This window comes from Gordionus sp. m RMFG-2023, chromosome 5 (assembly GCF_954871325.1).
Source record: "Gordionus sp. m RMFG-2023 chromosome 5, tfGorSpeb1-WG-v2, whole genome shotgun sequence".
In the NCBI taxonomy this organism is placed as follows: domain Eukaryota; kingdom Metazoa; phylum Nematomorpha; class Gordioida; order Chordodea; family Parachordodidae; genus Gordionus; species Gordionus sp. m RMFG-2023.
Window position 1 is genome coordinate 25,030,198 of NC_088779.1, and position 23,205 is coordinate 25,053,402.

Genomic DNA, 23,205 nt, shown 5'->3' on the forward strand with positions numbered 1-23,205 from the left:
AGGTTAAGCCGCTAAGTGATTACTCAACTATAGTTACGCAAAAATAGGAAACGTATTACTATAAGTAACGCCGTTAGTAACGATATTTTTTTACAGTATTTAATGCTCATTACAACAATAAATAGCTCGGGCTGGAAATGATTAGATTATTTTTGCTAAGAATTGTAAAATAAAATTCCAATTTTTATAGCATTAATAATGTATATATGATTTTTTCTAAGAATTTTTCTTGCTTAATATCGTGTCCGGCGGATGTTCCATATGTGTCCCAAATAAATGGCGAAAGAATATGTTCAACCATTTTCAAGTAATTATCATGAAAGAATACCACTCCTTTAATAACTTAAAAAAATTTTTTTTACCCCTCTTATGGCTCTTTTTCATATTATTCTCATTTAATTACTTAATAATAGTGTTCGGTAAAAGTTTGTCCGGACCTGTGTTCTGTCCTGTTCCAGTGCGTCCTTAAGAATCAATCCTATTAAATGATCCGTTCATCATGTCCATAAGAAAGTCAATCATAAGACTCGTGTTGTTAAACGGCTCGATTGGAGTCGATTTTTTAAAATGGCTAACTCAATATTTTTTCTAGATAAATATTGCTTAAGTAAGCCTCGAGATTTTGCCAATGCCATTTAATCAAAATCTTCAGGCTTGCATAATATTTTTCTGGATAAAATATTGAATTAGCCGTTTTAAAAAATCGGCTCATGTTTAAAAACATTATATAAGACTAAAAAGGATCGATGTATATTATCACATATTAAATTGACAAATTATATCATAGCATTGGAAATGTATGCTATTAATATAAATGAATATGGCAAATTAAATTAAATATTGTGCTTAACGCTTTTTATCATCAGTTATATTTCATAGAAATAATTTTTATGGTTATGAAAGAAAAAATTGCAATTTTAAAATTATTTACCACTTTAAATGGACACAAGATTTAACAACCAACCTTACTCCCTTTCCCTCTATTAAAAATTTAATAGATATTATATTAGATATTCAACTTTCTTTAAGGAGTCGCAGAAAAAAATTACTACAATAATTATTTTAAAAAAATTTCAAAAATAACTTTTCCCCCTCTTTCCCGCAGAATATAAATGGCTGAGAGTTTTTTTCCGAGGTATTATCTTTCACTTACCAGATCAAATAGACAATATTATTGTAATAAAAGGTTAATTTAAAATCCTCTTAACGATTTCCTTTATATAATCAAAATTTCTGCCTGGAAAAAATTAAATAAAATTACATCAAAAACAAGCTATTAAATTCGATACAACTTAAAACAAAATTAAATTATTAATTTTTTAAAAAAAAATAAAATAAATATTACCCAAACAATATAGTATTATCGTTGATATATTAAATGATAAAATATAAAATAAAGAACTGAACTTAAAGAAAATGTTGAATTTGATAAAAGTTATTCAATATTTAAAGATGAAGTTACTATCCACAGGGGCGCACATTTTCCAAAAAAAAATATATTTAGTAAGTCATAGGATCGTGTCCTGGTTCGTCCTACTTTTTTTATTTCTATTTAGATTTTTAACTGGGTCACCCTATTCTTTTTAATTTTAAGTGTATACTAAATCTAAATGGCCTCCTTTTTAAATAAAAAACATTCTGTTGAGAGGAAGCTATATAGACCGCTAATCAGATTGTTGTTTATTAGAATTAATACTAGTCAGGACGCAGCTGTAAATTTTCCCTGCGAATTCGCGCTAACTGTGAATGAGGACTTAGGACGCATCCGGTTTCTGTTCGTCTTATGAAATCATTCTCCCAAAACACGAAACTTTCCCGAACACTACCAAAAATTACTTAAAGCAATTTAAAACCAAAAAATTATTTTTTTCTTCAGAAATCCCTTTAAAACTTTAAAAGTAATAAAATTAATAACCATATACGCAAAAGTTCCCAAACCCATTCTAGCTTTCCTCTCTCCAGATCGAGTTACTTAGCCATTACCACGTCTCTTATAATAATCGCTGTATTCCTAATATTCTTGGCCTATTACATATGTCACCGCCGTCTCGATCACAAACGTCATTTGCCGACGTCCGCTCATATGTCTAATCAATGTTATAGTTCCTTTAGCCCGGATCTTGTCTCCCAGCAAAACTCCGAAAATCAAAATGGCGAAGGTTTCTATTGATACACATTTTATATAACGTTTTTTTTCACGATCATACACCTATCCCCTAAGTTGATATTTTAAAATAAGCCCCCTTTTAATTTTTCATATTTGATAACTAAATCAAATTGATATTTAGTTGAAAAATTTTTAAAAATATTCTTGCAATTATATCATCTTAGTGACCAGGCTCGTGAACGTGTTTAAGAGAGACGCCATCCAATTAGGAAGGTTATTGGGATCCGGGGCCTTTGGGACAGTACACAAGGTTTGTTTCTTTTTCTTCTAATAAATATTCATAATTATGTGCAATGTTGATAAATCGTTCCATTTTTAAACCCCACTTACAAAATGGCTTAACCAAGTTTTTAGTCGAACATTACTACAGAAGTGTAAATCTAATATATATTTTTTAATCCGGAAGACGTTATTCAAAAAAAGCGGAAGAAAAAAACCATATTAATACGCATATGATTTAAATAATATAGATAATTTATATTAGGACTTAAATAGAAAAAGTAAGAAAATATTAGTATGAATTTTGTGGTTTAAATCTATCAATATTTTTAAAATATAATAATAAGCCAAAAAAACATATTCAAATATTTTTGAAGTATTTTTTTTTCCTTTATTACAAACTTGATGATTAATATTTTTTTGTATAAAATTATGTTTAATAGGGTCTTTGCACATTTCCCGATGGTCAAATTATTCCCGTGGCTATTAAAAGTATCATGGGTGACAATATCCACAAAAAGAGTGAAGAAATACTACAAGTTTTTTTCTTCTTCCTTTAAATCAATTTCTATACGCATGTCATTTGCCATTATCTTAAATAATTATGCACATAATTTTAACCAGTGCTCATTAATCAATATGATCTCCTGCTCTTGATGATACCTTGGGATCATTCTATGGTAATTTGATCACACCGGGGATCCCTATAGATTTGGGTCAAATTTTTTATACAAACTTGAAGTCCACGTAGCTAAAGTAGTATATAAATTTTAGCATCAGCTCTTATATTTTTGGGGATATCGAGGGTCAAAATATTTAAAATGACTTATTTTTTCTCTCTTATCTATATTGTCATTCAATTAAAGATATAATAAAAACTAAAGAATTGTGAAAATAATTCTGTCTAATATCAAAATAAAATGGTGTACACATTCTATTTTTTTAAAATTATTTTAACATGCCGGTCCATTTAACCCCATTGTAAAGTTTAAAATTCTTGAAATGCGCTTTTCCGATTTCTATAAATCTTTAAGTAAATTTCAAGATCAATTTATATCTTTATAAAAAAATGGAATGCCAATCTTTCGTTTTCATGTGAAAAATTGATAAAGACACTAAATATTTGTTCGATAGATAGCATCATGTAATTAGTTGTTTTAGTTTTAAAAGTGAAAAATAATATATATGATAATATTTACAACACAAATTTATGCAACATTTATCATTTTGCAAATTTTTTTTTATATTTGAACAAATAATTACCATATAAAAGAGAATACATATTCTAATTTTTCAATAAATATAAGAACATGCTATTATTTGAACACTGCTTTTGTTATATGCATCTTAGTTTGGCGTATAAAGCTTCACCCAAATTTAAAAGGGTCGAAAATCATATTTTTTTGATCGACTCAACATGGAATGGCCATTTGTTAATATTTATACTAATCGTAATCATTATTGAAGATAAAAATTCTTTCCTTTTAATCCACAACTCATAAATTAAGGTTAATTTTAAAATTACTCTCAGTTACAATAACATTATTACTATCTTGCAGAGTTGTTAAAGTACATTTAGGCAAAACAAAATGTTGTGCTTGTATCTTATATATATATTTTACGGCTATCATTTATAACAATATTGATAGTATTTTATTATACCTTTTTTTTTAAATTTTATTTAATATAGTTACAATCTTATTTTTTGAATTAAATTTTGTTAAATATCATAACCGAGTATATTTTCTTTCCGATATTCAAAATGGTTTTATTTTACATATGACTGAAATATGGTAAATCGTGTTAATAATATTCTTTATATATTATAAATTTTTAGATGATTAATATATGTATAATTACTGATGAATAAGAATGTAGAAGAAACTATCAATACAATATCGGCAATTTTTAAAAAAAAATTGATTGGACTTGGTTCCGAGTGCCAGAAAATTTAATGACACAATTTTTAGTCGATAACAAGTTTCCAAATATTAATAAAATATTGAAGAGAAAATCGTAGAAAAAAAGAAGATTAAGATTACATTTTTTTATTTCAACATTTTAAAGAGGATATGGATAGGGGATGCAAACTTTGAATGATTATTTTAAGTATGAGCGTCATGTTAGTGATTTTATTATATTTGAAGATGATCCTAAGTATATAGGTGATATTTTATAAATTATAACACTGGACTACCTTCCAGTGTACCAATTGAAAAACTTTTTGGTGTGGCTAAAAATGTGTTTGCGGATAAACGTGGAAGCTTAAGTGAAAGAAAACTTTGAAAATCGTTTTAATAATAAAAGCGAAAAATTTTTAATCATTTAATTATATATATTTTCATACAAATAAAAATATCGAACTGACTAAAAAAAATATTTGATTTACTGCACAAATTAAATTTTTCAATAATATATTTTCAATTTTAACTTTAGGCACAGCACATTTTATAATGATTTAATAAATAAAAAGTGTATCTTAATTGTATCATGGAAGTTATATCTCTATCTAGATACATTAGTGAAGTATCTTTTAACAACTCTGTTATCTTAGTTCTCTTTAAATAGCTCATCCCATCCAAATTTTAACATTTTTTTTCCAAATATTACTATAACTTATATTCTTCAATGTGCATGATGAGAGATTTGATAATTTATTTAAAAATTAATTCTCATATATATTTTTATAATTGTGCTATAATGATTCTAACATCGCAGGAAATTAATTTGCTTATAAATGTTAAACACGAATGCCTCATAAATGTCCTGGGGATATGCATGAATCCCGAAATAATGATAGTGACAGAATTGGTCGAGTTGGGCAGCATGCTAGATTTTTTGCGAGACAACGATCAGAGCATATTGATCCAAGATATGATTCTTTGGGCTACACAAATAGCCAAAGGAATGGCTTACCTGGAAAAACATTCCATTATTCACAGAGATTTGGCAGCCCGTAACATATTAGGTTACAACGACTTTTCTAATATAATTAATTTTAATGTTTTTTTTGGTAAATCAGAATAAATTTACATTCTTTGGGTGGCCTGGAAGTTCCTAGTAAAAGATTTAGATTGAGTTTTTTAGGAAATGTTATTTCTATTCCAAATCGCATGCAGTAAACGTTAATTGAAAATGGATATGCTTCATTTTATAATGTATAAAAATGTTAGCTGCGATTTTTTTAGCATGTTAATTTATAGATATTTCTTAAATTAATGTATATTGTCTCATATCAAGCTAATATTTAATTATTTTTTTTAATTTAAATGTTAGTGCGTTCTTTGGATCAGGTTTTGATATCTGATTTTGGATCCGCTAGGCTTATGAAGGAATACGATAATATGTATGCGTCTAAGGGAGGAAAAGTTTAAAATTATATTAATTATTAAATAGGCAACAAAGTTTTATAATTTTAATTAAATTCGAATATATTAATTTCCAAATGATCACATCGTTAAATTTTGTAAATCACTATTTTTTAAATCTTAAAAAAAGAACATCCATCCATTTAATCATTTTTCTAAATTTTTCTAATACATTATTATTTAATTTTTTTATAAAAAAAATAAATAGAATATATTAATCTAAAGACATCAGCCCTTTAACATATTTCTTAAAAATTAAAATCAAATAAGAATAGTATATTTTACTATTCGTACCAATACTAAAATTTATTATTCAATTTGAATTCTTTTCTTTCTTTCTTTTTTCTCTAGGAAAGGAAGTGAAACTAAAAAAAAATATAACCTTATCCTCCTTTACATTTACAAAATTTAAGCATATATATATCTCTTGTGTCCACAAAATAATATTTGGCATTTTGTGTTGTTAAACGGCATTCGGGTCGATTTTTTAAAAACAGATTAAGATTTTAACCAAAATAATATTATGTTACTGGAGATTTTTGCTCATAGATGGCAGAAAGGCTTGGACCTTTATTCTTGCCAAATCAAGGCTTACATAATATTATTTTGGCTAAAATTTTAATCTGATCAGGTGGTTTAACAACATTAATAGACACATTTATGTTTTTTTTAAAAAATCAATTCGCTATATATTAGTAAATTCATTTTAAGTGAAAGAAATATATAATATTCTAGCTTCTATATTTTAAAATAAAATAATTTAGATGCCTTACAAATGGCTGGCCATCGAAACCTTGAAAACGCTTGTCTTCACTCACAAATCTGACGTGTGGGCCTATGGTTTTTTAAAGCTATTACATATAATTTTCTAAAATATTAAAATGTATATGGGGGGGGGGGAGAAGAGAGTTAAACCAGTTGTTGTTTTTTAAAACGGCATTAAAAACATTAAAATCGACTATAATAAATAAATATTGAAGAGAAATTATTTTAATTATGGTTGTGTCCGATATTTATTTTAGATGCTCCACCTATAACCCTTATCCCGCGACTTCCTATTGATGTTTTGATATATGACAATATTTTCATTTTTAATGGTTAGATGATATCGAGCACTCTAGTTGACCGTAACTACAATTCGAAATCTAATCTAAAGACATTTTGGGGGTCTAATTTATCGAAAATTTAATCCTAAGATAATTTATTTTGACGATGTTCAGGGCTAGGTTACCTGGACAATATACCTCTCCTTGACCCTAGCATTGATGCCCTTAAAAAGGGGCTAATGAGAGTCGAATGATATTAATGTTGAGGCCAGGGTAAGATGTATATCAGGTAATATTGACGAATCTCGAGGTCTTCCCATTGAGAAATCTTGACCAGCTGTTAAGCAACAATGAGCTACTTCACACCACATATCTAAGATTTAAATGGTAATACATTATTAATACCTTCTTTACCAAACAGTGATCAAATCTAATCGCCATTCTGCATTGCAAGCGATACAATACCAGACTCTTGAAATGCAACGATACTATAGCTAGAGCCTTAAAATCCACCGATGGTTGCCAAAGAAGATTTTTTGACTAAAAATGTTAATATGTATACCATAATTCTCGAGTTTACTGTGCTACATAGTTTCGACAGCAAACTCCCAGATCATGATCACTTGAAAGAAGAGCGAATTCCTAATTTGGGAAATGTAAATGTACTCTAAAAGACGCTGAGGTGAATAAATTACCTATCAACCTGACATTCCTACCCATAATTGAAACAAGATTAAAGTCATCTGGACCTTACGCCTAAGCCTTTTTGAGAGGACAACAGATCACAACTAGGACCGAGGATTTAAGCGAGGGATACCACCTACGGCAGAGGATGAACTTGAACATCTTCAAAACAAATTATCTTATCTCAATCAGTGAGGCCCCGTAAATGTTTTTAAGATTATATTGTAAATTTTGTTCACATCATCTTCCCAGGCCAGACCTATAAACTATTAAAAATGGAAATATTACCATGAAATTATAAGTGGTGGAAGCAACAACCATAAATAAAATAATTTCTCTTCTTAAAATAAGTTTTTTATTGTAGTTATTTTCAATTAATTAAACTCATTTTTTAAAAAAAATGTATTTATTATTCGAATATAATATTTCTATGCTAATACAGGCGTGACTATTTGGGAAATGTTTACTTATGGTAAACATCCTTACGAAAATATAAAACACAAAGCTCTATGCAATTTATTACAAAATGGTTATCGATTACCTAAACCCAACATTGCATCAGCTCGAATATATCAAATTATGTTAGAATGTGAGTTTAAGCTTTTATTTTTTAAAAAATTTCTATAAGAATTTTTACAAAATCTTTTAATTTCAATTTGAATTTTGAACCGGAACTAATAAAAATAGCGGAAAGAACCAAAACTTCATTTTTAAAAAAAAAGTATATAGGAGACCTGGCCATTTTTTTTATGAATCGCAAACTGGATCCAATAAAGTTGAGCCTCTTTTTTAGTGATTTCATATCGGGATTTGATATATTTATTATTAACATTTTATTTTTTGCCACCAAACCTTGTTTAGGATCAGGTTGTTATAAACGTTTATTTTAAAATTTCTTTGGATTATATGATTATTTTTAAATTATTATAATATATGCTAATTTTTTAAAAATTAATGATTAGGCTGGACAAATTCTCCATCTCTCAGACCAACTTTTATAGAACTTATTGATCGATTTTCACAACTAAAAACTATATTTACAAAAGTAACGATGGATATCCTAATTAAAAAATTATTACATCATTTTTTAAAAAAAAATGTTACTTGAAGATATTTTTTTTTAGAATTTTCATATATAACAATGAGCCTAAGTGGGTTCTCAAAGTAAACTTTTAAATTAAATTTTATTTTTTTTCCGTTCAATTATTTCTTTATTTGAGTAAATATAACTAATAAAATTATTAATAAAAGCAATAAATATAAAATTATAATTAAGGAAGAACAAAATGATAAAGATTTTTTTTTAAAAAATCTAGGCCCAGAAACTTGAAATTTAAGCAACTTGGTTAGTTTAAGAAGAAAAAAAGAATAAAATTGATTTCCTTTTTAGGGCATTGTTTTATTTTTAGAATAATTTCAAATATGATCAATTGTGTCACATGATTAATTGGCATCAAATCGAATAATTTATTATTCGAATTCTTTTAAAACTTATATAAAAAAATTTTTTTGTTTAAATTCAGCAACATTCCAGATCTTTTGCCGAATTTCAAACGCCATACCAAAATATATACGATGATATTTTAAACGCCAGCATCGATAATAATAACAATTTGAGGTATTATCATAACGTCATTGGAAAGTATGACAAGCCGAACGCTGTATCTAACGTAAATTATCACGAACTAAATGCTATATCATATGAAAATACTTATTTCAAGCCATAAATATTTACAATACTACTAGATAATTTTATAATCATGTCATTGGAAAAAATTATGATAAGCCGAAGACTGTATTTAAGCTTATATTATTATGAACTCATACAATATCATATAAAAATACTTGTTTATATTATTTTATTTAAAAAATTTGCATTTATTAGAAATATGATTCCACAACAATCTCGTAAAAATATTTATAGTTTATAAAATTTACAAAAAGTATATATATTTTTTAAAACCTTGCCTATATGCTATTAATTTTTTTTATGCGCATATTTTTTTAAAAAAAAATATTTTTAAAAGTATCTTTTATTTTTAAATAAATTATAATTATAACCACTATTATTTCTATAGCAAAATAATGTGATATATATTTTTAAAAAAATACAGTATTGATATAAATAAAATATTTTAAAATCAATATTTTTTCTATTAATACAAATTGTGTGGGAGAGATTGGCATTTACTGTTAGCTTTTATAAATAAATTAAATTGTAAAATTTTATTTTTTTCTAATAACAAAATATCTTGATAAAAAGGTATCAAATGGAAATTTTTAAAAAAATTTTTCAACGTCAAAAGGAATGTTCAACTGAAGATTTTTTAATTGGAATGTTTTTAAAATAAATCAATATATGGGTTAGGGTTAATAAAAAGTTTGAGAGCTATGGAGTGCGGTTAAGTCATATCAAAAATAGTTTTTAATATAATGTCATCATTTTTATAAATAACCCGCCAAATTTAACAGTTCATGTTATTATAAATAGGCTAATAAATATGAATAAATCAGATGTTGTAGCGTCTATTTCCTTAAGTTGGGCCATAATTCTTAAGTCAAGACTAAGGGGAGGGGGGGTTAAATAAACCTTTTTTAAAAATATCAAGGCAAATGAAAGTGAAATAAAAATAATTTTTAAACTCAGTTACCATCACTGGTCTTAGGCATCGGTTTTATCGAGGGGGCTAAAAAATTTCTAAAATAAAGTTCGATATGGGTAACAATTGAAAGATAAAAAACAACTCTTCAATATTTTTACTCATCCATTATGTGTTCGGGGTAAGATTAGGGACCTGGTGGGAAAATAAAAATAACAAATCTCAACCTGATTATCAATATTTTGTTAATCATCCATCACTATAAATCATAACTCATGAGAGACTTGAATTTTAACTGAAATAAATAAATGTATTTTTTGAGTCGGAGTTCTGAACGAATTTGAGCATGACGCATACGTGTCCAAGTTATAAATTTTTTGAACCATTGTGTCGAGTCCAGACAATCAAAACCTATATATTTCGATCGTAAAATCTTTCAGTTAGCCTATTTTTTATTACATCTAAATGTTTTAATAGTGAAAAATTTGGAAAAAATGTTCCATCTTATATCTTCTTTCTAGCTCGACTAAATTAGTTACGAATTTGGTAAAGTAATCTTTTTTTTAATGCCCAAGCATATAAAACGAAATTTCATAACTTATGTGTTGCAATTAAAATACTATACGAATAACCTTATGATTTCGAAATTTAGTTGGCGAAAAAATAGTTAACTAATGTTTTATGCAACTTGGACACTTCGTAACTCATTTAGTTGAGCTAGGACGAACCATTAAGACACAAATGAATATATTTTACAATTTTAAGAAAGTCGTAACAGACTATAATTACTAAACTCGGTCTAGATACCGGGTTCAGATATCCGGTTTATAACCGTGCCTTAATGTAACTTAAAAATATTTCGTGGGTCTAATTACTACTCTAAAAAAAATATAGAGATTAAGTGACTAGCTTTGAGCGTTTCGTATATATATCTGAGCGATTCATTTTTTTCAATTCGAAACGTTTTGTTGAGCAGTCATTTTTTTATTCTGAAGGATTCAGTATATTTTTTGATCCCGTAAGTATTAAGAATTAATTCTGAACGCTCACTATTTTTTTTCCCTGAGCGTTAAGTTATATATTCTGAGCTTTTAAAGGATTTAAATAGATTTACTCCATAATACATTCTATATTAAAACTCTTATGGTTGTGTACATAAAATACATTATTAGATATTCGATTTGTATTTTAAGAATATTCATATCGAATAAGGAAAATATATTATCTGTCGAATTTTTATCTCTTAATCAAACGTTCGAAATAATTTGTAAATATTAGAAATGGTTCAAATTTATTCATAAATAATTGAAATCAATTTTAATTATTCAACAAGGTTTTTGCGAAATCTTTTATTTTTACACATCTATCAATCACTTTTTTTTCCATTTTTGAAAATATATATCTAATTGAATTCTATTCTTATTTGAGTAGTAAAAGTTGTGGATAAATCTTTCAAGGATGAAATAATTAAAAAGTAACTAGTATAATATTTGAAGAAACTCGTAAAACCAAGAAAGAACTTCAAATCAGAGGGTCAAATTCTGAAATCTTCTTTTTTTCATAAAGAATTTGTGAAAAATTCGAACGATGATTGTCTACCGAAAAATTTTTTTCAATAAATTTCCAGAACTAGGAAAATAGGACCCATTAAAATAAGAAATCGAATAATTTAATAAAATCACATTTATAAGTTAATAGGTTCAATTTTTTTTAGCCAAATGTGCATACCCCTTTGAACCTCCCCCTAAAAATATGCCACTGAGTATAAATAACACCGCCATTTTCAGTTTGAAGGATCCGCGTTTTTTAATGTAGAAAATTGAGTTTTAAGTGAAAAACGAATTTTTTATTTAAAATTATCTAATAAAATATTATAACAATATTTTTACTACATTCTATCACAAAATAAACAGAAATCCACCGGATTAACCTGACGTTATTATATTATGCATTCTGTTAAATATTAACTAATTTATAATTTTTTTAGCTTTATATAAATTGACCTTTAGTTCTATTTAGCGACGGGTTATATTTATTTTCATTGGCGGTTAAATCCTCGGTTTATAAACTGGTGTTGTTAAAAAGCCCGATTTTTAAAAGCCTCATTGAGATTTTAGTCAAAAGAATATTGTATATGCTTCTAGATTTAGCAAATCAAACTTTTCTATCATCTATGAACAAAATTTCCAGGCTTACATATAATTTTTGCTAAAACCTTAATCTGGCCATTTTTATCGACCCGAATCGGGTTTTAAAAATCAATAGGTGATACTTTTTAAAAATTTAAATAAATTTATAATTCAATGTTATTGTTTATAATTTATCTGGAAAATTTTAGTTTCATTATTGCTATTAATAGTTCTTAAATTTTTTCCCCATGCCAAGCTCTATATAAATTTACGTGTTTACCTTCTAATTCTCAGAAAAATAGATTCATAATGAAATATATTTTTATAAAAATTCCCTTTTTACTCAGTCATATTAATAATATTTTACCCATTTGTTAATATAATTAAAAACAATATATGAAACTATATTATCTTAAAAATAATTAGAATAAATAAAATAAATTAAATATAGTCAAATGATAATCGACGGGAATAAATATTATTTTATCAAGATTTGTAGGACATGTATATACTTTTAGTGTTGAATTCTAGATGTAAACTCAAGTAGGGAAAGACTATTTCTATGAAAGTTTCTGGAATTCTTGCTCCCCCCCCCCAAATCTCACTCTTATCTTTTCTTTTTTTCCCGACTATTATACAACTCGTTAATATGCAGCGTAATCTTACCTAATATAGTTTACGGAATAAGACCCTCCTTGCCATGTTTTAACGATAAATGTACCAATACCAAATATAGGTATCAGATCACCGCCAATATTAAGCTTTTAGAAAATAAATACAGATATGTACAATTTTTATTTTATTTCTAAACTAATTTCCTTTTCTCAATAAATCTTCATAACTCCCATAAAAAAATTGTGAAAAAAGGTGCAACTTATAAAATAAAAAATACATATTTTTAACGATAGAAGAAGTAAAGTATATTAATAAACTAATATAAAGAAAAATTACCCAATATTTTTGTGTATTTATAATAGATAACCCTTGAAAATATTCACCTTATTCAAAATAATGATAAAATAAGTGGACATGAGTGGTTGGAAGCTGACCCAAGTAAAAACTTATGGAACCTCTTAACTAATGAACAACTAAGAGTTTTCTAAGTAATAGACTTAGCTGTGAGTCCAGTCTCATATTTTCCCAAATTGCAACTTAACATTTAATCCTAAGGTCAGACATGTTAAATTGTTGAGGGTTGTCATCCATTCGTAATAAATAAAATTCTCAGCTTTTCTTAAAAAAGAGCTCAAATCCTTATTTTAGAACCTCATAACCTTTCATCAGATGATGGGCTCACAACTATCTCATGGAATATGGGTAAATATATTATATATGTGTTACCACTTTTCCCATAAATATCAACCTATTCTCGTTTAAACAGAAAATACAAAAAACATTGAATAAATATATACTCCAACTCTAATATCAACCAATGCAAATTTTTCTCTATACACCTTCCCTTTATAAAAAAATCTTGGCCTATAAAATATGAATCCATACATTGGAGGGCAGATAATTCCTTTTCTAAGACAAAAAATACAAATAGCAAGATATAAATATAATTACTGCATTTGAGAAATCATTAATTTGTACAAGTTTTTTAAAAAAATTATGATTAATTATGCTTTATCATATTATCAAATTAATTATTTATAGCACACAAAATCAAACTTTATTTAAAACAGTATATTATAATAATATTTTCATAAATATCAGGTCTATAAGAAAAAAAAGTTATGATTAATTAAATAAATATTATATAAGATTTACTTGTTGAATATTTAAAACACAATTTTCAAACTTTTTAGCTTCTCTGGAACACTGTAAAATTTTGTTTTCATTTATTTTATAACATTCTGATATAATATTTTTTTCTATTTCACAATGCTTAACACTACTATGAGGACTAGTCATAAAATAATCATTATCGTTATTTAAACATATATATACCTATAATTTTCATAAAATTTTTTCAATAAATTATCAAATGCTTCAGCAGTCAAGATTTTATTATTATGATGCTGATGTTTATTATTGGGAGCAACATTCTTTTTATTTTCTCCCCTAAGTTTTTCTTCCAAGAATGTTATATATTCTTCATGCTTTTTCAGTTGGCTTCTGATAATTTAACATATTGTAAAAAATAAATTTAAGTAACTTGTATTTGTCAATATCTTGATTTATAACTTTATCTGTATTATTTGAACTATAAACATTTTTAGAGTTTACATTAATTCCTTTGCTCATAAGATTTTCTGCTATATCCTCCGACACCTTATTATATAATGAGAGCACTTTCATATTATATATACTTTTATTATTCCATCTTCATTTAGATTATAAGAATAATTTTTAGCAATAACCTGGCTATTTCCCATATTTAGAAAATAAGTTATTTTGACATTGGTTCTTTAAATTATTATGAATGAGTTGTTCATTTGATTGACAGTAGCTATTTTATAAAGAAAAAATATTTTCAAATTTTTTAATATCATTTTACTGCCCTGGAGCTAAATGATGACCTTGTGAGGTGGTATTTATATTTATAAATAAGACCGCAAATTTGCCTGTTCTCATAATTATCATTTTAAGCTAAATTTTTACCCTACACCGCCTCCCCCACCTCTTCATAAAAGATATATCATTATAAAAAAAAGTATTTGAAGGAAAAATTAGTAAAAGTCAATAACTTTTTAAAATAACCACTTTGATTCAAAATTTATTTAAAAAATGCAATAAAAAAAGTGTACCAAAATTAATTATCTTAATTGAATATGGCCTAAGGCTTACAATAAGTGGACTTAAATTTCTCGAATAAAATATATGAGGAAATAATTTATCTAAATATACTTTAGGAAAATCCTGGATACTCACTGCCTTTTTTCTTTATGTTATCCCCGTATATGGGGTTAAGAGGTAGGCCATACGTAGGGTAATAAAGGATAAAAAAAATGTCAAGGAAAAATCTGAGCATTTTGTTTAGAATTTTTTTCTCTTAAGAACATTTTATCTCTATTGTCTGAATACATATCTATCCAAAAGTAGCGATTTGCTTAAATCATAAGTTAAACTGTATGTGCTTGGTAAATTTTTATTTATTATAAAATTGATGATAGAATGTCGACTAATAGCACATTTGACATTTATCTATAAATTCAATTTATTTTCGTTCACACATTATTTAAAAATCAAAATACCTTCAACATATTAATATGCCACTTTCTATTAACATCTGCTTATGACAGCTGCTATCATGTAATCTTTATTTGCTGAGTTTAAGAATACACTAATAATTCCATATGGTTGAAGTTCCAAGAGATTGGAAAGCTCCAAAATTCACGAAAGAAGATAATCCGCACGGCCTTTTAGCTGATAGTTCATTTTCTATATTATTTCCAAAGTATAGAGAGCCATATATTCGAGAAAACTGGCCAGCTATTAAAAAGATATTACATCAATATGTAAGATAATATGTAATTTTTGTAAACATTTTATTTATTATATATATATATTAGGATATTAATGCCGATTTTGACGTACTAGAAGGTACACTAAGTGTAACTACTTCAAAGAAAACATGGGATCCTTACATTATAATAAAAGCTCGTGATGTTTTAAAACTATTAGCTCGTAGTGTGCCTTATGAACATGTTAGTTTTTTGAATATAATTCATGTACTTATTGCACTCACTCTGCATTATTTATCAAATATGTATTTTATTAGTTTAATTAAATATATACAAATCATAATATGATTAATTATTAGGCTATAAAAGTGTTAGAAGATGAAATTGTTTGTGATGTTATAAAGATAGGATCATTGGTAAGAAATAAAGAGAGATTTGTTAAACGAAGAGAGAGATTGATTGGCACTAATAGCTCAACATTAAAGGTAAAATTTATTTTGAGTTAAATATATAATCCTTAGCCCATCATAATTAACATATATAATACTAAAAACATATATTTTTATAGTTTAAGTTTTAGGATATATAATTTAATTTTTGCACAAAAATTTAGTTTAGGTATTATATCATGTTATATATCAATAACTGTGGTGTAGTATGGACAAGAAAAAAACACCATGTTATATATTAATAACGGTGGTGATGTGTGGACAAAAAAAATGTTATATTTATTATAAATATATCTAAAACTAAAATGATACTGAATAAATATAAAATAAGTTATATATATATATATATATGTATTATAAAAAAACAATTTAAACAAAATACATGGTTAAAGGCTAACATGTTTAAAATAAAAGCAATTTAAGTTAAACAAATTTAAAAAGTCAATCTCGATTAACATATCAAAATTTTGATTTTATTATTTTTAAATGTCAAAATTTTCATAGAAAAATAGTACATGTCATAATATAAACCCAAGATCTATAGGGTCAATTTTTTAACCCAGTCTAGATTTAAAATAATTTTTTTTTCCTTTCAAAGAGAAATTAAAAATATAAGCAGTAAATGATTCATTATATGATTTTCCAATTGATATAATTTAAATTATTTTTAGTTGAGATGCAACTAATGCCTTAATTTTTTTACCTATACCACTATCTGATACCAGGCAATTTATTATTAAATAAATATTTGTTTAAAAATTACATAAACTTATTTTTGTTTGATTGTTATATAATAATTTATAACTTTCATTTTGGTTAAATTTTATAAAATCTATTAATAAAAAAATATTAGAACAACCAAAAGAATTAATAAAATAGAATATTAAATAAGAATTAACATAGTCATAATTGTGTTGGTTTTTAACTTGGCACCTCTATAATATGAAGTATCAGCCTTGGTATTGGCATATCATTGATCTGATTTTTAGGCTTGTTATTGACTTTATATTCTATTTTTGATGTTTTGTTTATATTTCCTATAATTATTTAATTCTTTTGCCATAATTTAAAAAATTATATCTGCCTGCAGATTTTGAAATATAATATGTACTAAAACTGCTTATATTTATTATAACATATCAATAAAAGGCATTAGAATTATTGACAAATTGTTATATAATGGTACATGGAAACACAGTTTCAGTTATAGGGTCGTATGCTGGCATTAAAGAGGTAATTTATTTAGAGTGAACATTTGTTATGTCATTATAATATTAATAAAGGATAGTCATTTAGTTCTCCAGGTTTTTATATATAAAAAATATTGAAGCATATTTAAAGTGACAACTTAAACCTGTCCTTAATTATTTTAACTAGTTTCTAGAGTAAGCTTAGAGAGCACTTTTTGAATTTAGATCTAGTCCATAAATTGAACTGCTACTAAAATAAGTGTTATTATAAGAATGTTTTTAATAGTGTTATAAATATCAATTTTGCACCATCCATATTCATATATATTTTACCTTTCAAAATGAAATCTTTAGGTAAGAAAACTGGTGGAAGATGCTATGAAAAATATTCATCCCATATATAATATAAAAGTAATTGATAAATAACATTTTTAAAACATTTAGTTATTTAAATATACTAATAATATTATTACATTGGATGTTATTTTTTCATGTTATGTTTACACATTTTCATAGAATTTAAAATATTATTCATAAGGCACTGATGATAAAAAAAGAGCTCATGAAAGATGAAAGGCTTCAAAACGAAAATTGGGAGAGGTTTTTACCCAAGTTCAAGAATAGCAAAAAAAACAAAAAGAACGCCAACGATGACGCTAATGAAATTCCCGAAAATAACGATAATTTTAATGCGAAAGGGTCAAAACAAAACGAGGCAGATAAATCGACTAGCGACGGAACAGAGCAAAAGAAATTTAAGAAAAAACGCAAAAAATTTAAAGTCAAAAAGGAGTATACACCGTTCCCTCCTCCCCCAGTGGAAAGCAAGGTTTAATTTTATTCTCTTCATATAAATTTATTTTCCTTGAAGGAAGGTTTTCTTTCTTTTATTCTTTCTCTCTTTTATTCTTTCTCTCTTTCTTTCATAAAAAGTTAGAGTTCGAGCTCAGAGGGTCAATCTTCCCAACCCATGAAACGTAATAAAGAAAGATATATTCTTTCAATATTATATAAGTTATTTATCCATTATTTTTTTTTAAATATAAAGGTGTAGATTTTTATAAAACTATGACTGTATTTGTACTCCTCTCTAAAATATAAATGTTAAGTAAAATAGATTTTACGATCAACTAATCCAAAAATTATCACGGAAATCCTATTTGAAACAAGGAAATATAATAATTTATCAAATAGAAAATAAGAAAATTTTTTTCGATCAATCAACGCTATATGATTAATATTATATTAATAATTTAATAGACAGAATTATAATATTATTATTAACAGAAAATAAAATAATTTTATGACTTGAATCAAATCCATTCTTTTTTTGAACTGTACTGAGCACTATTCAATATTTTTTTTATAAAAATATGTAACCACTGTTTAATATTTTTTTTCTCCCGGCTTTTCAAGCCTCACAAGAAGAAAAAATGGTAATTTTTGTGATCACTTTTATTCAGCATCTTTATATGAGAAATTTTTTTAGAGAGAGTATGATCAAAATTTACTCCTCACCCCATCCTTAAATATTTTACAGTCAGCCTCATTAGAAGTCTACCCACTGAAAGATATATGGAAATAAATTGTCCTTACCCACTTTCAACCCATTCACATAGACTACTTATCCTTACTTGACCTTACATAAATATTATCTTTATATTTTTTTAGTATATCATAAAAATAAAAATTAAATAACTTTTTAGATGGATAAAGAAATCGAAACGGGTGAATATTTCCTCAAAGAATCCATAAAGAAACATAAGGAGTTACTCGATAAAAAAGTAAAAAGCTAGATTTATTGATTTTCCTTGCAAATATAATGATAATAAATTTATATACTCTTTTTTGAAACATTTATTATCCCAGTTTAATTATTCTGGGAATTTTTTAAAAATTATTTTACTATAAAAAGTTTTATTTATTAGAATTTTATATTAAAAAAAATATATATACGATTAATATAACTAACTATTCAATGCATACAATTAAATATTTGAAAGCGATAATTGTAGTTTGCTACATTTGCTACATTCCTTAAGCTTAGTCATATTTTCTAAAGGGAACAAATTATATGTGCAGGTTTTAAATCGAAATGTTCAGTTTTTTTATTATAATTTTAACAGTTTTTAGATTATTTTCACAGTTTTATAATTATACTCACAGTTTTGTTTTTAAAATTAAATTTGCAGTTTTACTAATTTTATTTATTAGACATCAAACCCACTACATTCGGTAAAATCTAACAGATACTAACGAAGCAGCCAATAAGTTACTACTAATTTTTACTGAACTACACGGTTCAGGCTAAGGCCTGATACCAAAATTTTGGATCTCTTTGGCGGGAAGCCTTGTACTATCCAACAAAGATATGGATTAGTGTTTATATTAGACGAGGGAGGAATACTAATTTTGTTAAACATCAAACCAACTATACTTAAAATTAATTTTATTTGAAACTGTGAAGAACATTAATTAAAAACTTATAAAATTTATTTAAAAACTGTGACTAAATCTACTAGTAATTATATGATATTCTTTTTTAAATCCACCTTTCTTGAGGTTTTCAAATCGATATTTGAATTTTGAATCTGACCCCTCATTTTACATTACTCGATTTTGTGATTTGATTCGAGGCACGAACCTCGACTATCTTCAGAAACATAAAAACCTTATGTGAGGAGTTTATAGAGAAAATATGATTTATAACCTGAAGGAAATGTATCATTTTAGAATAACTAATAATTATATTTCAATTAAAATTATATCACATTCATTTTTTACTAATATGTTTTTTATTATTTGTTAGATAAGTAATATTTTGTTGATTTTGTTAATATTTATATTTTTTGCCTATTTTTTAAATATATTATTATACCTTGCTTTTAAATAATTAATTATATAATTATATTTATAATTCCATAGTTTTCCAATTTTATTAATCGCATATTTTATTTATTCGAATATATTTACAAATATCCAAATCGTAATTTAAACAATTTTAAAAGCTTATATACTCTAATTAATGGAAATTTTGATAACAGAAACTTAATCGAAAACCCATTTTTTGAAAGAGGCCAGTGTTGTTAAACGACTCGCTTTGAGCCGATTTTTAAAAACGGCTAAGTCAATATTCTAGCCAGAAAAATATTGACTAAACCTCAAGATTTCGCTAATTGATGTCTAGACCTTTGTGCCATCTATGAGCAAAATCTTCAGGCTTGCGTAATATTATTTCGATAAAATATTGAGTTAGTCGTTTTTAAAAATGGACTAAAATCAAGACGTTTAACAACACTAGCCTGAAACTTCCCTAGGTATTACCCTGGGTTTGATGGGTTGCCCAAAAATCAGTCTCTATAAAGTCTGTGGTCTCAAAATGCCCAACCAAACAATTTTATCTTTAATTTTCCATATATCAAAAAAGATAAATTGATTTATTTTTGTTATATTTTATTAATTTTAATATAGAATAAACAGAAATCGATGGCCGAAAAGAAGTTGAAAAAGAAGATGAAAGCTTTTGAACCTCCGAAAGAAAATCAAAAAACGAAACGGAAAATTATAAGTTAATTTTTATCATAATCATATTTTATTTTAAAAATCCTTATTCTAATATTAACAGTTCTTAAGATTTTAATATCGTCGCTTGATTATTTTAAAGTTCTAACTCCACTTAATCGATTTTAAACGAGGCTTTTAAAAAATTTCATTCTAGTCTTTATTTAAATCAATCGGTTGGTAGGAGCAATTTGTCCCTAACACAGAATCTACATAAAATAAAATTAATATTCCTACCCACCTAAAAACGACGCTCTAAAAGTATTATTTACTTTTATGACTATAAAATATTTAATTATATTTGATAATTGAATACATGTTAAACAACAAGTGCCGAAATTTTTTTTTAGATGACTAATTACATTCAATTTATCGTTTGGTCTTTTTAGCAATTTTTGTATATTATTATGATAGCTTTATAATTGAAGTATTGACTAAATTTTTATTACAATTATTTTGCCCTATTTTATTTAAAAATGTAATTATAACTCTTCAATAAATTTTGCCTACTACTCTTGGATGTTTACCCTTCCATCTTCTTTTTTTATAGGCATATAATTTTTACCCTCCTCAGCTCATGTAGACACTGCCCGTATATCCTTTTTCTGCCCTTTGCCCCTTATTACTTTTCTCACTAAGACGGGTCAGCGCTATAAGAAGAATGATTGAAGTTTTTATTTAAAAGAATAGAGATGGCTCATAAGTTATAATTTTTACCAATTATAATTAGAATTTTACTACCTTGTGAGAAATAAATTTAAGTCATGTTGATATTTATTAACACCCCCATTCAAAATGTTTTTATTCCTTACCCATAGTGAATATGTAATCGTTTCCTCAGTTTGAGTAGAAAACCCTATAAGTGGCCGATAATATCTTAACATAGCATTGAAATGATTATATTATAATGGCATTATTTTAAATTAATAGATGAATCCGAAACAGATAAATACGCAAAATTAAAGAAGAAATTAAAACGCAAAGAAGAATCAATCTTTTAAATATTGTTTATTATGTATGTGTACATTATAATCTTTATAAATATTGTGTATTTAGTATGTGCACATTATAATCTTTATAAATATTGTATATTTTTTGTATAAAAGAAATACTAATTCGACTAACTTGTTTAATGTCGTTTTCACAACATGCTCAGAACAATGATGTAAATATACTAAAAGGTTCACGATTCAATCATTAATACATCTATCCATACGTAGGAGTTAGCTGTAAGGCCATTTTATGGCTTGCAATCCGATTAAATGACATTAATGTGTAATCATATGATAAATTAGACAATTAATCGAAATTTTTCATAAATATCATTTTAAGCTAATAAAAATTTTATATGGAAATAAACGGTTTATAACTATTATGATTATTTTATTAAATTCAGAATTATTAGTGAGTTAGGAATTAATAAGTATATTATAATATTTTAATTATTAATAAATATCTATAATTTTTTAAATATGGTTTATTTTTACCTACATTTTGTAGAACAGAAGAAATAGAAATACAAAACTTAAATAAGGCTGAGCATTAAAAAAATAATCAAATACAAATTGAAGAAAAAAATGGTAAAGGTAGGTAGCTTATATTTAAAATCAGGTTAGGCATTAGTTATAAATTTTTTATTAAATTAAAACTATTATATTTATAATGTTTGAAGTTTAGGAGAGATGTGGTTCCTTGTACTTAATATCCCTTCTTTAATGCTTCTGAGGTTTGGTGAGATAATCTATATGAATACCATTCCATATGGGGATATTTCAAAGTCTTTTTCATTGCTCTTCTTAAAGGTACAACTGATAGCTACTAATAGTATGAAATTTTAATTAATGAATCATATCATCAATTGCTAATTAAATTTGTTCATTTTCATTTCAATATGTATGTTTGAGTATATTAATTTTGGCCAGACAATACCTATATTATCATTAAATGCTCTAATTTTGTTAATGTTACAATTCCTTATTAAATTGTAATCAAATTGTGAAGGCTTGTGGGAAAGACTTTAATGGAACCTAGTATTAATAAAAAAGAATATATAAAAAATTAAATAATTCTGTTAATAAATCTTACGACTCCTGTTTTTCACTAAATTAAATTTTATACAACAATACTAATTTTCTTCAAATTATAAAACCAGATAACTAACTTTTATTATAAATTTTTTTCATTTATAAACATTTTTTTAATATGCAAAAAAAATTACAAGTATTCATAAAAAATAATAAAAATTAAAAGTATATTAAAGTTCATAAAAAAATAAATTCCTAGACTGCATATTCAAATTAATACTAAACAATCGTCGATAGCATATTCACCAACTAATTAATTATATAAAAATATAATTTATATTCAAATGATTTATGCGAATTA

The 23,205-nt window shown here is 25.7% G+C and overlaps 3 protein-coding genes across 4 annotated transcripts in view; 2 read left to right on the top strand and 1 right to left on the bottom strand.

Moving 5' to 3' along the window:
* Positions 1-9,479, top strand: part of LOC135929485 (epidermal growth factor receptor-like) — a 28,898-nt gene extending 19,419 nt beyond the window's left edge. The window contains exons 10-19 of the mRNA XM_065466090.1: positions 222-307; positions 1,930-2,159; positions 2,332-2,417; positions 2,830-2,925; positions 5,105-5,354; positions 5,663-5,754; positions 6,519-6,594; positions 7,927-8,073; positions 8,447-8,529; positions 9,008-9,479. Of these exons, the coding sequence (XP_065322162.1) occupies positions 222-307; positions 1,930-2,159; positions 2,332-2,417; positions 2,830-2,925; positions 5,105-5,354; positions 5,663-5,754; positions 6,519-6,594; positions 7,927-8,073; positions 8,447-8,529; positions 9,008-9,211 (1,350 nt within the window). The 3' untranslated portion in view covers positions 9,212-9,479. The remainder of the gene's footprint in view (positions 1-221; positions 308-1,929; positions 2,160-2,331; positions 2,418-2,829; positions 2,926-5,104; positions 5,355-5,662; positions 5,755-6,518; positions 6,595-7,926; positions 8,074-8,446; positions 8,530-9,007) is intronic.
* Positions 9,480-10,132: 653 nt separating this feature from the next.
* Positions 10,133-14,643, bottom strand: LOC135930024 (uncharacterized). Of its 2 annotated transcripts, none has more exons than XM_065466790.1 (5): positions 14,526-14,643; positions 14,372-14,487; positions 14,164-14,331; positions 13,984-14,119; positions 10,133-10,495 (listed from the first exon to the last, which is right to left on the bottom strand). In XM_065466790.1, the coding sequence occupies exons 1-5, from the start codon at positions 14,589-14,591 to the stop codon at positions 10,451-10,453; spliced, it is 531 nt and encodes a 176-aa protein (XP_065322862.1). In that variant the 5' UTR covers positions 14,592-14,643; the 3' UTR covers positions 10,133-10,450. The 2 variants fall into 2 exon arrangements, with proteins under 2 accessions (XP_065322862.1, XP_065322863.1); XM_065466791.1 differs by lacking the exon at positions 10,133-10,495 and adding an exon at positions 13,874-13,931.
* Positions 14,644-15,413: 770 nt separating this feature from the next.
* Positions 15,414-22,146, top strand: LOC135929634 (KRR1 small subunit processome component homolog). Its single transcript, XM_065466306.1, has 9 exons — positions 15,414-15,674; positions 15,729-15,863; positions 15,980-16,105; positions 17,219-17,302; positions 17,614-17,670; positions 17,798-18,088; positions 18,966-19,043; positions 20,731-20,827; positions 21,751-22,146. Exons 1-9 carry the CDS (start codon positions 15,513-15,515, stop codon positions 21,819-21,821), a joined length of 1,101 nt encoding a protein of 366 aa, XP_065322378.1. The 5' UTR covers positions 15,414-15,512; the 3' UTR covers positions 21,822-22,146.
* The last annotated feature ends 1,059 nt before the right edge of the window (positions 22,147-23,205 follow it).